At 46.6% G+C, this 14,762-nt stretch overlaps 1 protein-coding gene across 1 annotated transcript in view; it reads right to left on the reverse strand.

Annotated features, from left to right (window-relative positions):
• The window catches only part of LRGUK (leucine rich repeats and guanylate kinase domain containing), a 102,590-nt gene that overhangs the window by 56,151 nt on the left and 31,677 nt on the right, over positions 1-14,762 (reverse strand). The window contains exons 8-11 of the mRNA XM_045855580.1: positions 11,215-11,295; positions 9,114-9,200; positions 7,690-7,796; positions 2,511-2,630 (exon numbers count right to left, since the gene is read on the reverse strand). Of these exons, the coding sequence (XP_045711536.1) occupies positions 2,511-2,630; positions 7,690-7,796; positions 9,114-9,200; positions 11,215-11,295 (395 nt within the window). The remainder of the gene's footprint in view (positions 1-2,510; positions 2,631-7,689; positions 7,797-9,113; positions 9,201-11,214; positions 11,296-14,762) is intronic.

A 14,762-nucleotide genomic window follows, 5' to 3' on the forward strand; every position in this document is an offset into this window, starting at 1 on the left:
AAAATAAAAAATAAATTAAAAGAGAATAAAATAAAATTTAAAGAAGATCAGTGACCTGCCTCTGGTGTGTTTTGGGTTTATTATTTAATTGGAAAATTGCTGCATATAATAACAGTAGCTATCTTATTTTTTTCAATGGATGAAATTACTAGCCATCTAATGCCCTTTTTTTAATACAGTGATACGGTGCTTCACTCATTCCTTGACGGAATCTTAGAGTGGCTGGCCACTGAGCAAGCCCGGATCTCTGTTCCGGAGGAGGCCAGTGGGCGGCTGGCTGAGGGATGCTCTGAGCGGGGCAGAGGCTCGCTAACTCCGTCCGGAGCAGAAAAGCAGCAGTGGCAGCAGTAATGGCTCAGCAGCGTGAAGCTCATCTTTGGACTCCCGTCCCGCCATCCTTTGCCTCCACACAAACCACACGTGACACTACTGAAGGTCTGAGCTCCCTCCCAGATCGTACAATTCATCAGGAAACGGCCCTTACTGATCTGGTTCCCACTGTGCCTTCAGGGCCTGGCACATGGGAGGAACTCAACAAGTATTTATTAAAGGAATGGATGAACAAATGCATAAATCCTTTCATCTTTCCATATATCCACCACTGGAGGTGGGAGAAAATCACCTATGCTTCTTTAAAAAAACATTTTATTTCTTTTTAGAGAGAAGGGAAGAGAGGGAGAAAGAACAATGTGTGGTTGCCTCTCAAGAGCCCTGCTCCTGGGGACCTGGCCCACGACCCAGGCAGGTGCCCTGACTGGGAATTGAACCAAGGACCCTTTGGTTCATAGGCCGGCACTCATTCCACTGAGCCACACCAGCCAGGGCTCACCTATGCTTCTTATCGCAGTAATTTCCCATTAAATCTGCATACAATACCATTAATACCATTAATTCATTCACCCATTCACCCACTCAGCCCATCAGTCCTTCAGTTGACACATATTCATCACGCACGTATGAGGTGCCTGGCCATCTGCGGAGCGTGAAGAACTCAACTTGGACATCCGCCCCTGCCCTCACTGGGCTTATTGATGAGCAGGGAACACAGACATTAAATAAATCAACCAGAACATGATGGATAAACATTCTAATAGGGGAAACGCAGGATTTAAGGAAAACGAATAGTGGCGGTGGGGACGGTTTGGCTATCCGGGTGAGAACGTAAAGGCTGACCGGAGCGGAATCTCGGTGATGAGTTGGTCAACACCTCCAAGGGCACGTCGGACCCAACGTGCCACTGCCGTGCGTAATGCCAACGCGTAGGAGGGTCAGGGCCACCGAACATTTGCAACATAAGCGGTATCCCAACAGCGAGAGGGATTCTAATCAGAGGCGGCCTTGGTTCCCTTCATGCGGTTTTCTAAAAGGTCCTAGGCTTATACATGAGCACAAAGTCAGGGTCCACCCTTTTGCCCCAGTCCGACCTTCCTTTGCGTCCACTTACCTTTCCTCGCAAGTTCAGTGCCCTCATGTGAGTATCATGGCATGCCGCATGTTTTTATTCTAATGTAAATTTTAATTTATTTGTGTGACCTTCAGGGTGCTGACAATGTATTAATGAGTAAATTATTCTTCAGTATTTATAGCCTAAGGTTGCTTAAACGAGGAATGCAATTTTAGATATCTAAATAAATGGACCTGTTTAAAATAGTGTTTACGTTGTTTGAACACAAGTGGCTTAAGGGAGAAACTTCCCTGTAACGACATTAGCAAATAATTTGCATTATTTTTCTTGCTGTCCTATATATATCTTTGCAGTCACATCCTCAGCTCACTGACAAGCACCACTAATCTAAATGTAATTTCTTTACCAAATAAATAAATAAATACCAGCACGAGTTTTGAAGACCACAGTGATCCTTTTAAATCTGATTCTCAGAAACTTTTCCTAAATCTGTAGATCTGGCTGATGGTTTCTTTAGGATGGCTCTAGTGTTTTGGATATGCCTCTGTGTTGTCTGGGTCATTAGGGATTCACACAGCAAGACACTTGTTCCAAAAAACGAACAGTGGGTTGAGTGCTAACCTGAGGGAAGGGAGAGGAGAGGCTCCCGCTGCCCCTTCTCCACCCTCCCGCCCGAAATGCGCCCAGAGGGGGAGGCCCAGTGCATGCAGATCAAGCGGCTGAGTGCCATCTCAGAGAAGAGGAGAGGCGGCGTGTCACCGTGTCCCCCCCAGCACAGATCCGCCCACCGCACCTCCCAGCACGCTGGTCTGTGCCATCACACCGCACACACGGCAACAGGATGAGCCCGCATTCCTGCGCCACTACACTCAATTGAAAACACACGTATTTCCAAACCTCGCAGGGTGATTTCGGCTGTCAGGGCATTAAAGTTAAACATTTGGAGGATTAAAGGGAAAAAAAAATACAATGTACATCACAGCGTGATAAACGGTAAAGAAGCGGACACGCCGCCTACGCACATGTTTGAACTTGCTTAAAAGGATCAGCCCGAATCGGCAATGCCCGACCTTCCACAGCCTCCCCGGCGCACGCGCAAACTTACCCGTATCTGAAGTAGGTGCTGAACTGCCTGCAGAGGCGGTGGGCGAGCTCCCGCTTCCCGCAGGCTTCCGGGCCAGATAACACCAACATGGGGTACGGGGCGTCCAGGCTGGGCAGGGTGCTGCAACACAGGGCAGGGTCGGGGGCGGGTCCGCTCAGCCCGAGGGGCGGCATGCTGGCTGCGTGCGGCGCAGCGAGTCCGCGTCACGGTCACAGTTAGCTCAGCAGCTGAGCCCTGGCTACAGGCGGCACCGCACAGCTGGCGGGTCTTGCTTCCAGAAGGAAGCTGATCACCATTCTATGTCAAAACTGACATGCAGCGCATGGGTAACAAGTGAACTCTAAATCTGAGTGTAAGTTTAACTGAACAATGCTTTTAAAGGAAAATACATGGGAAGGTACATTAATTCTTGGTTGCTGAAGTAGCCTTCCAGGGATTTCAAAGTGAAAGAAGCAAGACTTCTTAACTCTGAGAGTTAAACTTTCACATGCATACCTACTAAATTAGAACACCGACGTGCAAAGAAACGGAGTAACTAAAATTTACCTGAGCAATTACTAGGTTCCAGGCACTATGCTAGGAGTTTTACAAGCATTACCTTCTTTAGTTATCACCGGAAGCTAGTGAAGGTATTTCCACCATTATCCCTGTTTAACACGTGAAAACTGACATACCAAGAGGTCGACTGACTTGCTCAGAATAACAGCTAATAAATAAGCGCTGATGTGTAAACCTAGGTGTAGTTTCTGGGCCCGAAAGTCCGGACGAAAGAATGAGTTTATTACTAGAATCTCCTGCAACACATGGAGTTCCAGTGTTGGATTCCACTCATGACACAATCACAGAGGAAGTACAATGTTTTAAATAAACACAGGGCTGAGACGTGAACTCTATAAGGAATGGGGTGGTGGAAGAATTTTTCAATTTCTCTGAATACCCACATACAAACAGAAAAACAAAGCCCATGGAGCACGTGTGTAACAACCCGGGTGATGCAGTATCTCCACGAACCACAGATCTGTGTGGGAGGGGAAGGAGGAAGCAATGCGGCAGCACCTGCAGACCTGAGGACAGGGGAACCCCAGACAGCACCCCCTGGGAAGTGGGTGGGCTGGAACGGCACGTGTACAGAAACCCACACACAGAGGATCAGGGCAGCCGTGTTTGCAGTAGCCGAAAGCTGGAAGTGGCCTAGAAGAATCTCCAAACTCCCTGCGGTGCATCCACACAGGGAATGGTACTCGGCAACCAAAGGGGATGAACTAGAGATATACCCACAACTAGGATGGCTCTGCAGGGGATGAGGCTAAGGGGAAAAAAGACCACTCCCAAAGGTTACATGCTATGTCATTCCACTCACACGACATTCGTGAAATGACGACATCATACCGATGGGGCACAGACTATTGGTTGCCAGGGGTTAGGGAAGACGAAAGAGAGGGAGGTGGCTGAGGCTATAAAAGGGAAACGCAGGGATCTTTGTGACAAAACTCTTCTGCACTCAACTGCAGTGCTGCTCATACGAATCTACACAAGTGATAAAATTGCATGGAACTCAATGTACCCAAGAGTTTGAGTGCTGGATTCTGGCAGGGCTGGTGGGCTGCACCAACGTCGGCTTGCTGGGTTTGACGTTCTACTGCAGCTAAGCAAGACGTTGCCACTGGGGAAAACCGGGAGAGATATGCAGAATTGCTCTGTGTTCTTCCAGCTGCGTGTGAATCTAATCTAAATTATCTCAAAATAATTTTTCAACGATTAAAGAAAAAAAATTCAAGAGAAACTGACACATATTGAAAATAGGCACACGAGATCTTTCTGAAGAAGAAAACCAAAGCAAAGGAACGGAATAAATGTTAAAGTCTGTAATTGAAGAAAACTTTCCTGAAATGAAAAATAAAACATAGCTGTATATTGTAAAAGAACATGCAGAGATACACCTGACTATATCAGCCCAGAAGGACAAATACTAAGACTCGGTCTAGTGAAATTACTGAACTTAAAAGAAGAAAAAAATGTTCCACTAGAAAAAAGAATACACATAACTTAGAAAAAAAATCAAATTATCATCAGGTTCTTGACAGCGATGTTTTGCACTAAACAGATGAAGTCACATCTTTAACATAGTCAAAGAAAAAAGTACACGCCATGGACTTCATATACTATGGCAACAATGACTGTCAGTATAACTGACAGTATAACTCAGTATAATGACTGAGAGGATATTATCAGCAAGGGATACTGATCCTATAGACCTTCCCAAGGAATCTACTAGACAACAAGCTTCCTACGACCGGAATGACGCAGGAGACATCAATACAGGGGCTGGAAGTGAGCAATAAACACGCAGTTATCCACAGAACCAAGACTAAATGACAGCAAAGGACAGCGTGCAGCGTGTCATGGGTATGTGTTCTGACAATGCAAGTACAGTAAACTATTTTTAAAACAGGGTGATTGACACTTACATAACAGATATACAGTAGGCAGATTCAGAGACAGAAAGTAGATGCGAAGCAACTGGAGACTGGGAGTGGCAGGGAGTGGGGGCTGTTGTTACGGAGTCTCTGTTTGGTGCCACGGTCTCGGAAATAGATGGTGATGATGGCTGCACAACATTGTGAATATAATTAATGTCACCAAACTGTACACTTGAAGATAGTTAAAATAGAACAGTTTATGTATTTTTTTTTACCATAATGAAAATGGTGTGGGGGCAGGGTTAATGGGATGAGCATAGGCAAAATATGTTTCTAGTGCTTTCAGTGATCGTGTTGGTATTAGTATTGGTATTGGTATTGGTATTCTGAGGCTGGTGCAGTATAATGTAGGCTTTTAAAACAAGAGTAATTAAGGGATGTTCTACTTCCTTCCTCTGTGTCCTTGGTGTGGGAGAGACGGAGACATACATGTAATGGGGAGGGGGTTAAGTGAAAGCTCATCTGTAGTCTCAGAATTGAATTGCAAGCATCAGTATGAACAGAGGAGGTATTTTATCATCTATGTGTAGACTGAATCAGATAGATCCATCTAGATATAAACAGGTTGGATGGATGTAGATACTAATAGATAGGTACAAATAGGACAGGCAGATGAATATGTGTATGAAAGGAAGAGAGGAAGGAAGGAAATAAGTAACTGTACTCCTAGTTCTGTCCACGACAAGGCCTGGAAACAACGACTGACCCGAGAGTAATGATGACCTCTAGTGCTTGGATTGTGACTGGAAAATACCATTTCTCGCTAAAACCATCCAGGGCACCTTGGAGAAATGGGGGATTCCAAAGTCTGAGCAGGACTTAAAGAAGATGAGCCTTTAGAACCTTGTCATTCCAGAGGGCAAGAGGCTATCCATGACCACCAGGCCAGGGTCAAGGTTCTGCTGGGTCATTTTAAAAAATTGATTTTGAGAGAGAGAGAGGAAAGGAGGAAGAGAGAGGGAGAAACACCGATTTGTTGTTCCACTGATTTATGCCTTCATTGGTTGACTTTTGCATGTGCCCTGACCAGGGATTGAACCCGCAACCTTGGCATGTCAGGATGACACTCTAACCAACCGAGCTACCCAACAAGGGCCTGGGTCATTTTAATATTGTATCCTCACCCCAATCACAGCAGGAGAGGGAACAGTGATTCCCCCAAAATGCAGCATAAAAGTATCAAGGTCAAGGTCAGGGTTCCTCTTTGGGGGCTGCCAGAGAGCGGTGAGTTGGCCAGAGTGGAACAGGCAAAGACGGGGCTGCTCCTGCGCCCACAACTTCTTCACAATGAACACTGCTCCACTGTGAGCATCTGGGGCTGCTTGGCTATTTGTTCTTATCTGGCTCAACAGCCAGAAATGATCATGAAATGTGTTCATCAGACACTGCTGTAAATTTCTTTGATACATATTTTTATACGAATGTACCCTAAAGCATGAAACAAATAGCAATCTTTATAAACTGAAAAAGAAATACAATGAGGACATAAATGCTCTTTTTTAAGGAAAAAAATGAAATGTGCTTTTCCAGATACATGCAAATAAATGATAAATCATTTCACCTAGAGGGCTACCATAAATATATAAAACTGTCATTGTCTGTATTATTAAATTACATGTAAAAAATCATGTCCTGGATGCAAAATAAAACATTTTGCTCCCTGTGGGAAACCAACCATGTGATGTACAGGCGCAAATATCACATGAAAAAGAGAAGCCATTTATAACCAAGAGATCTTATGAGTATTTTTAAAATGCCTTTGGGTATTGATAGAATTTCTGCATTGCACTTACAGCATGAATGGCCATCTGCTCCGACAGACTGTGTGAAAAGAGGAGGAGAACCTGTGGGAAACCCATCCTCGAACTCAGAGGTGAGAGACTACTCCTGTGTTCAGCCCAGTGGAGCGAGCACTCCGAGTGCCGTCACCAAAAAAGGCTTTCATTTCCCCCTTGGGCCCGCTGGGCTTCCTTCTAGGGGTTCTGATAATCTGCATGCACGGGATGGTCTCTGGCAGGGGTACCTAGCATTCACTCACAGCTAAGGAAAAACTGACAATGGACAGAAATGATCACAATCGTCTGTGGTCCTATCCTACAGGAAAAAAAAAAAAAAAAGAAAAGAAAGGAAGAGAGAGAGAAAGCAAGCAAGCTAACTAACAAACTCTGCCCTGGCTGACGTGGCTCAGTGGGTTGGGCAACATCCCACGAACCGAAGGGTTTGCCAGTTTCATTCCGGGTCAGGGCACATGCCTGGGTTGCAGGCCAGGTCCCAGGTTGGGGCGTGTGAGAGGCAAACCGATCGATGTATCTCTCACACATTGATGTTTCTCTCCCTCTCTTTCTCCTGCCATTCCCCTCTCTCTAAAAATAAATAAATTAAAACACTGACCAGCCCCTTTTCATCATTATATATTATTATTACACTGTCCTATGTCACAGGCCAATCAGAGGCCAGATGAAAGGGGAAAGATGCACCCACTCATCACCGCACTTGGGAAAACACTGAGAGCCCATGTTTAAGCTTGCGGTAACACGCCGTAACTGAGGCAACAACACAGACTACCCAAAAAAGACCCGGCCCCCTCCCTTGGATGAGGTGACAAAGCAACGGGTCACAAGCCAGAAGGCTACGGAAGACGATGAGGTTGCCCCGTGCTCGCCGCCCTGCGCTCTGCCCCGAGGACCCCGGATGCATACCTGTCAAAGATCCTCTGCGGCTGCATCATGCTGTGGACGACGTGCATCAGGTGATCTTGGGTCGCGACCACTTCCGGGGGAGGGTTGTATTTATTCATTGCTGTAACCTTTTTCAGAATTTGAAATGCAAAAGGGAAACGAATTGCATTTCTAAAAAGCACACAAGGCTTAGATTTTCTTTGATGAAATAGTCTAGACGTGCAACCAGCTAGGGAAAATAATTGAACACATGCTTGTGAATCTTTGGGCTCAGCCTTCATGTCTACTCTAGCTTTCCTAAAACCCAAACAATGATCATTACTGTAAAATACTGAGCTGGAGTCCCTTGGCCCTCTACTCCCTTACAGTCCCTCGTTTAGGAGGGAGAATGCAAAAACAAAACCTCTAAAATCCAGGGTTCCTTTTGACACAGGAAACACCCCAACTTTTAGTATTAAAACAAGAAATAAAGTACATTGTTCCAGATTCCAGGCAGTTGATGCTGCAGAATTTCTCTCTCATGCCATCTCACCGAGCACTATCATCTCAAATTCTACCCAAACCTTCCCCCTTTCAGCCTAACTCTCTCTGTTCAAGATAAGGCCCTTCTCATCCCAACGTACAGCTCTCCATCCTCTGGTTTCCATCCTCCCTCAGAACCCGTGACCCAGTCTGCCACACCGTCCCTAATTCACAACGTTGAGGTTCATCCCCTCTGCAAAAACGTTAAAGGCAGAGAGATCTAATAAGCACCTTTGAGTGTAAGAATAATAACAGACTCGGGCACCCATCTCTAACTATTTTTAACTAAGATTTCAGAAAGGCCTTTATGAAATGGAATATCTGCCTCTCTACCTATTTACACCAGTTTTCATTCCCACCCTGGATTTGCATCCAGTGTAAGAAACTCCTCATTAGTGGAGCTGTCAGCTGTCTCCAGTCGCTAAGGCAAGACAAAGCAGCTGGCACAGGTGTGGTGGCAGGGAGGCAGGTGCTCGCCTTCAGCCACTCTGCAACTGTGAATCCAGGTGAATTATTACCTTGAAGAGCAGAATTAAAGGTTTAAAATAGTAGAGCAGGGATTCACTTGGGTACCTTCTGACTGCATGGTAGGATGGCATTGGAATGCATTTCTTTATGAAGTGACTTTTTAGAGCAACGCACAGGCTGGCACACATACTCTCTGAGCGTGACAGCCATCTGAGTTCACAGTCTGCTGGGGTGCCACCAGCCTGCAGGAGTGGGACGCCGCTGCCGAACTGCGGGGGGAGGTTCAGCTTTGCAGGGGGTTCCACAGACGGGCCCCGGGACAAGGAAACACTCCCCAGACGGATGATTCATTTACAACACGCAAATCTCGTATGGATTGTGTCGGTCCCGCGGCAGGCAGCGTGAGCGCTTCCGCTTGTTAACTCAGAGACACGGGCAATAATACGACTACATACCTTTTCTTCCACTTTAATCTTCTTCTCATCCAGTTCTGTTAATCGTGGCAGCATAAAAATGACGAAGAACCAATATTCGGATTTTTCCTATTGAAAATATCAAGAGGACCATTCAGTTGCCTTCATTTCCTCAAATGAACAAGCACCAACGCGCTACTTTCACGGGCATCGGTCTCTCAGCCGCAACCCCCGTCAATCACACGCGTGCACACACACACACTCATCTGCCTCTGCGTTTTCACACTGACCGGCCCCCTCATACTAACAAGTCAGATGCACACGGTGCCTTTTGCAACTTATAGAGCTTTTCAAGTGTGTGATCTTGTTCGTCTCCCTGAGACACAAGCAGGGCAGCTACAATTACCTTCATTTCTGAAGAGAAGGCCAACTAAGTAACCCCAGAGAGGAGAAGCACTGACTCTAAGGTTTCATGGCCAGCGACTCAAACCCTGTCTTCTGACTCAGTGAGTTTCAACCTTTCGCATCTCACGGCATGTGTAAACTGATCGCCGAAATTCTGCGGCACACCAAAAGAAATGTTCTTTGCCGATCTAATTTAAAAAAATTGGTATTATTTTGATTGACGTACCAAAACAATAATAGTAGTAATTACCTACCCTTTTTGCTCCAAACTGACATTTAAAAAAATCGGGTGCCTATCTTATACGTGTATATAAGGATTTCTGGGACCGAGAATTCATCGATCAGGTACAAACTTAAATTATGAGATGTGACCATGACCAGTAAGATGCAACTCTATTACACGACCTACATATTTGTGGCTCAAGACAGGGCATTCGCACTCACTCTCTATTGTTGTGTTGGCTGTTGTCATTTTTTTTAATTTGACAATCTAAGGGAGAAAAGATCAGTGCCCCTGACTAGACAGTCAAGCACTGCATGTTTTAAAAATTCTTCTGGGGCACCAGTTGCAAATCTGGATTAAAAAAATCTCTGGAAATCACTGTCCTAACTCCAAAGAGTTTCATTACAACAAATAATGAAACATTACTTATTATTAGTTTGTCATTTATTTACGACTTTGTTTCATTTTGTATTAATTTGTATCATTTACTATGAATTTGTTTTACAATCATCAAATGATATTCCCTTATGGAGTGAATTCCTCCATACTCCCTACCATCTGCGGGGTTAAGGTCATGTGCCTTTTAAAGATACAATTAAAGTTTTTGTATTCTGAAGCTAAGGCTCTTCGAAGGGAGAGATAATGGTGACCAGTGCATTTTGTTGGTGAGAATGTATGTTAAACGAGCACACACCCCTCGTGGGCCTGACGCTGGGGGCGCAGTCGCGGGAAGCCCCGTGGCTTCCTCTCCCAGAGCTGCCTTCCCATTGCCTGCCGCTGCTCCTGTCCCAAGGATGGCTTTTATTTTTAAATCTTATTTTTCACTTTTACCTTCATTTGATTTTTTTTTTTTTTGCCTGTCCAGACGTGTTTAATGAAGGCACACACCAAGACAAAGGCACTCAGAGACACATGCAAAGTCAAGCGTGTATGGAGAGAGAAGTGAGGGTACGGGCAGAAAAGCAGAACGAAGGACCAAGGAAGAAAGAGGGAGGGACGATGGCCGGGAGAAAGGACCGTCCGCGGACAAGAAGAAGACAGGGCCTGAAGGACTCTCACGGGTCTCTCAATCCCAGGCGCGAAGAATCCAGGGGAAATACATTTCTTTTCTATGATCATTTTACAACAACACCGATTTCACAGCTACATGCAGGCAGTTTCGTTAGGTATCTAATCTTGGACTTTCTATCCTGCTAGGAGAAGGGAGCCATATTCTGTCCACACCTCCAGCCCCGAGCGTCCGTCACCTCCTTAAGAGCTCCCTCCCGCCACCTTCATCCCCTGCTGGATGACTCCCCAGGGGCCACACAGAAGGGACAATCTCGGGCTTCCCTTTCGCTGACAGTGGAGTGCAGGGCGCTACCCGGCCTAACCCTTCAGAATGCTCCCTGAGACACTGAGAGTGAAGGGAAACGCACTGCATCCACCAGCCTGATGTCCTTTATTGAAAGTACTTCTTGAGAAAGAGTTCCAAGAAAGTCCTCGTCCAGCCTCCCAATATAAATGGTCTCTTACCTGAATCGGATTTCTTAGAAGATTGAGAACTCGAAGGAGAGGTAGATTTTCGATGTATTCTATTTCACTCAGCTCAGCAATCTGTTTAATCAAAGAAACGATACATTAGCAACAGACCGAACCCACAAAGATAACAGGAAGCCTGCTAAAAGAGGGGATACTTTGGATCCTTTAAATTTGACTGATTTTTAAAATTGCTCCACTGATTATCCAACTTTTTCATGAGAATCCCACAGAGTTTCACAGACCCCGGAAATCACTGCGTGTGAACACACAGCCCATTTTCCTCTCTCCTCTCTGGCTGGAGAGCCGTGAGGTGTTCCTCACCTCAGCCACATCTATGCAGAGGCAGAAGTAAAGGAGCACAGAGAACCAGGGACAGAGCACGAGAAAAGCAGGCAAAGGCTACCTCTTCCTCCTCCCAGCCCCACCCTTCCCCAACCGCCAGGTCCCGCCCGTCCCTGCTCGCCTGGTCAGCTGTGCCCCGTGAAGCCTTCTCACTGCGTGTGCACGTGTAGCTCTGTCTTTTTTTTTTTTTTTTAATAAGAGGTAATTATTTTAAGGAAAGAGGAAAGTGGAAATTGTATGACACGCTTCCCAACATGGGTGTTCCACATGTGTTCACTCTCAAATCTTTTGTTCATCTGTGCAGTTGTGTTTCATTCTCTCTTCTGTGTAGGTTACGTGTCACAGCTTTTAGAAGTCAGGGAGAAAGGGTCCTTAAATTGACCAGGGATAGAACTTGGGTTGCAGCACGCCTCAGTTTCCCAGTCTACACGAGACAGATGCTTTTATGTGAGTTTCCAATAATTAGCATGATTATAATTTTATTTCAAATATAGATATTGAACTTCTGCAAAAAATTAATCATCGCTTTTCACTTCTATTCCCCCCTCCACCGCCGAGGTCACTTCTGCATGCACTGTGAAAGCGCTCCAACGGCACAGTTGCCACCAAGAATTCCTGAGTTAGCCAACCGCCAAACACAGCCAGAAGGTAACCATTCCCAAAGCTAAATCAGGGCAAGACCACACGCGCCACGTTCGGGGGCTGCCACTTTCGAAGGCACAGTGAGAAAGGCAGATTCCGAGCCGCAGTCTGCGACCCGCCCGCCCGAACCTGCTGCCAGCAGCTTTGAGCCATTACACACGACTTTCCCTGTGAGATGACCAGCCCGTCCCCAGACCGCCGTGCGGGTCCTCCGCCAGAGAAAAGGCCCGGTTTTCACACGTGTGATTCAGGAGGACGTGGCTCACGCCGGCCCGGTCAAACGATGGGCTGATGTCCCTGCAGTGAACGCCCCTGGTGCTTGGACCGAACACACGAAGGTTAGGACATGTTTCCCGAGGTCACCTCGTCTCACCCACAAGTCCTGGCCCCGGGCACTCACTGACATGGCTGGTGACAGTGGAAACCGGCGCGTTCTTTCTCAAGGGCGATCTGTGTTAAAAATGCATGAGCGATGAACCAGCCGTCCCGCTTCAGGAGGCTTATGCTGATCGTCAGACAGGCAAAAATTAGATACAAGAACGCTCTGTCTCCTGTCCTCAGTAAAAGTTAAAAACAGTCTGAATTCCCGAAAGCGCCGTCATTGTGTGATTAACTGAGTCATGGCACAGTCCTGGAACAGGACCACCACACGCCCAGTTTAGAAGACGGTGACATCTGCGGTCACCAACATGGAAGGACCTTCGAATGTCACAGACTGCATGGACTACACACGACTGCGTTACCACTAAGAGGTCAGCTGGGACCACCGGCCTTTGAGAGTCAAAACCACGGAGCCCAGTTCCCCTCCCAGGCCTTCCAAAGGAAGGATGGGGCTGCTGAGGGCGGAGGGGAGCGTGTGCGCAGCCTCCGGCTCCCACGGCTGGGGAGGGACAGCGTGCGCCGGGCACTGGCCGTCCTGCAGGCGCCCACCGGCCCTCTCCTGAGACCTCACCCCCAGTCAACCCAGCCTCCCTCGCGCCTTCTCTCCTCGAATGCCAGGACCGGAGGCTGTGTGCGTCACGGATGATTACATACGGCATGGGGGCGCTGCACCCCAAATGACCTAGAGCGAAATGCTGCCAGCAAGCTTATATTCGGAAAGGAAGTTCGGCCATCTGCTGCTAAGAATGTCACATCAGCACAGCCGGTCCCCGGATTCCAGCCTGCCCCTCTTCTCGAACTTTCTTTGCTTGGTGGCTACTCCCCACCTCCGGACGCCTGGCAGCCTGGACCTCCCAGGCAGACTAGTTTAGATGACTCTGTTTGCCATTTCCTTCTGGGCTGTGCCCGCCAAGGCTTACATCCAGACGTGATGGGGCCTAGCAAAACTCTTTTTAAAGACAGACAGAGAGATAGAGGTAGAGAGACAGACAGACATACGATTGCGAAATGATGACCCTAGGTCTCAGAAAAGTAAAATGGCATTCTCTAAGTAACATCTCTGGGATAAAGTTCAAGTGCTGGAAGTGACACCCAATCTAACAGGGACTACAGAGTAGACAGTGACAAAGGTCCCCAAATCACGAGTGGGTGAGAAGCGTTTGCTAAGGAATGTAACAGATGTTTAAATGATCACACGAAGGACGGCAATGTCTCAACAGCTAAAACCAAGTAAATAACACTGATGAAGGTGATACCAATGAAATGATATTCCCAGCATCAGATTAATCATGTGAGAAGCTGTGGTGATGTTATGTTTTTTTTTTTAAACGATGAATTTTCCATCCCTGATGCGCAGCCCTCTCAGCAGTCCTGGAGAAGTCTCCGAGGAAATGTCTGCATGGCCCTGAGAATATTTCACGGTGCTGCTGGCTGCTCCCCACCCTGCCCACGGGGGAGCCAGGGAATCGTGTTATTGTTGCAAGCGCAGCGAGCACCCCAGGATCCCCACCTCTGGGAAATGTGGCCACTTTTTTTTTTAAGTGGCGTCTCTTTAATATCTGAAAATTATACACTCCTTTATTCACTCACTCTTTTCCTTAAACTGTTTCCAATGTAATTTGAGAAGTCTCTTGACATGGAAGAGAACAATGTATTATTTGTGAGGTCTTTCTAGACCAGCGCTATCCAGGATGGTAGTTACGAGCCACAGCGGCACCTTAGCCCTGGGCACACGGCTAGGGTGACTCCAAATGTGCTGTAGTGTAAAATACACGCCAGACATCAGAGCCTTCGTGTGAAGCAGCAGAGAATGAAACATTCTATTAGTAATTTTGTACGTAGATTATAAGTTGAAATGGTAGTATTTTAAAATTAATTTCACCTGTGCCTTTTTACCTCTTGACTGTGGCTACTAGAAAATTTAAAATTGCATACCCATTTATGTTTTCTCTTATATTTTTATCAGAAAATGCTCTTCTGAGGCATTTACCCTTTTCTGAGAGGAGGGGCCGTTAGCCCTGCAGGGTCAGGACACCGACCCCAGAGGCCGACCGGCCTCTGTCTGCATCCTGGCACTGCTATTTGCTGGATAAATAACTTCGGACAAGTCACTTAACCTCTCTCTGTCCCAGTTTCTTCTATAACACAGCAACAGTAATAGAGTTCTATAATAAGAA

Source organism: Phyllostomus hastatus, unplaced genomic scaffold (assembly GCF_019186645.2).
Source record: "Phyllostomus hastatus isolate PE091 unplaced genomic scaffold, TTU_PhHast_1.1 phas_scaffold_114, whole genome shotgun sequence".
Taxonomy (NCBI): domain Eukaryota; kingdom Metazoa; phylum Chordata; class Mammalia; order Chiroptera; family Phyllostomidae; genus Phyllostomus; species Phyllostomus hastatus.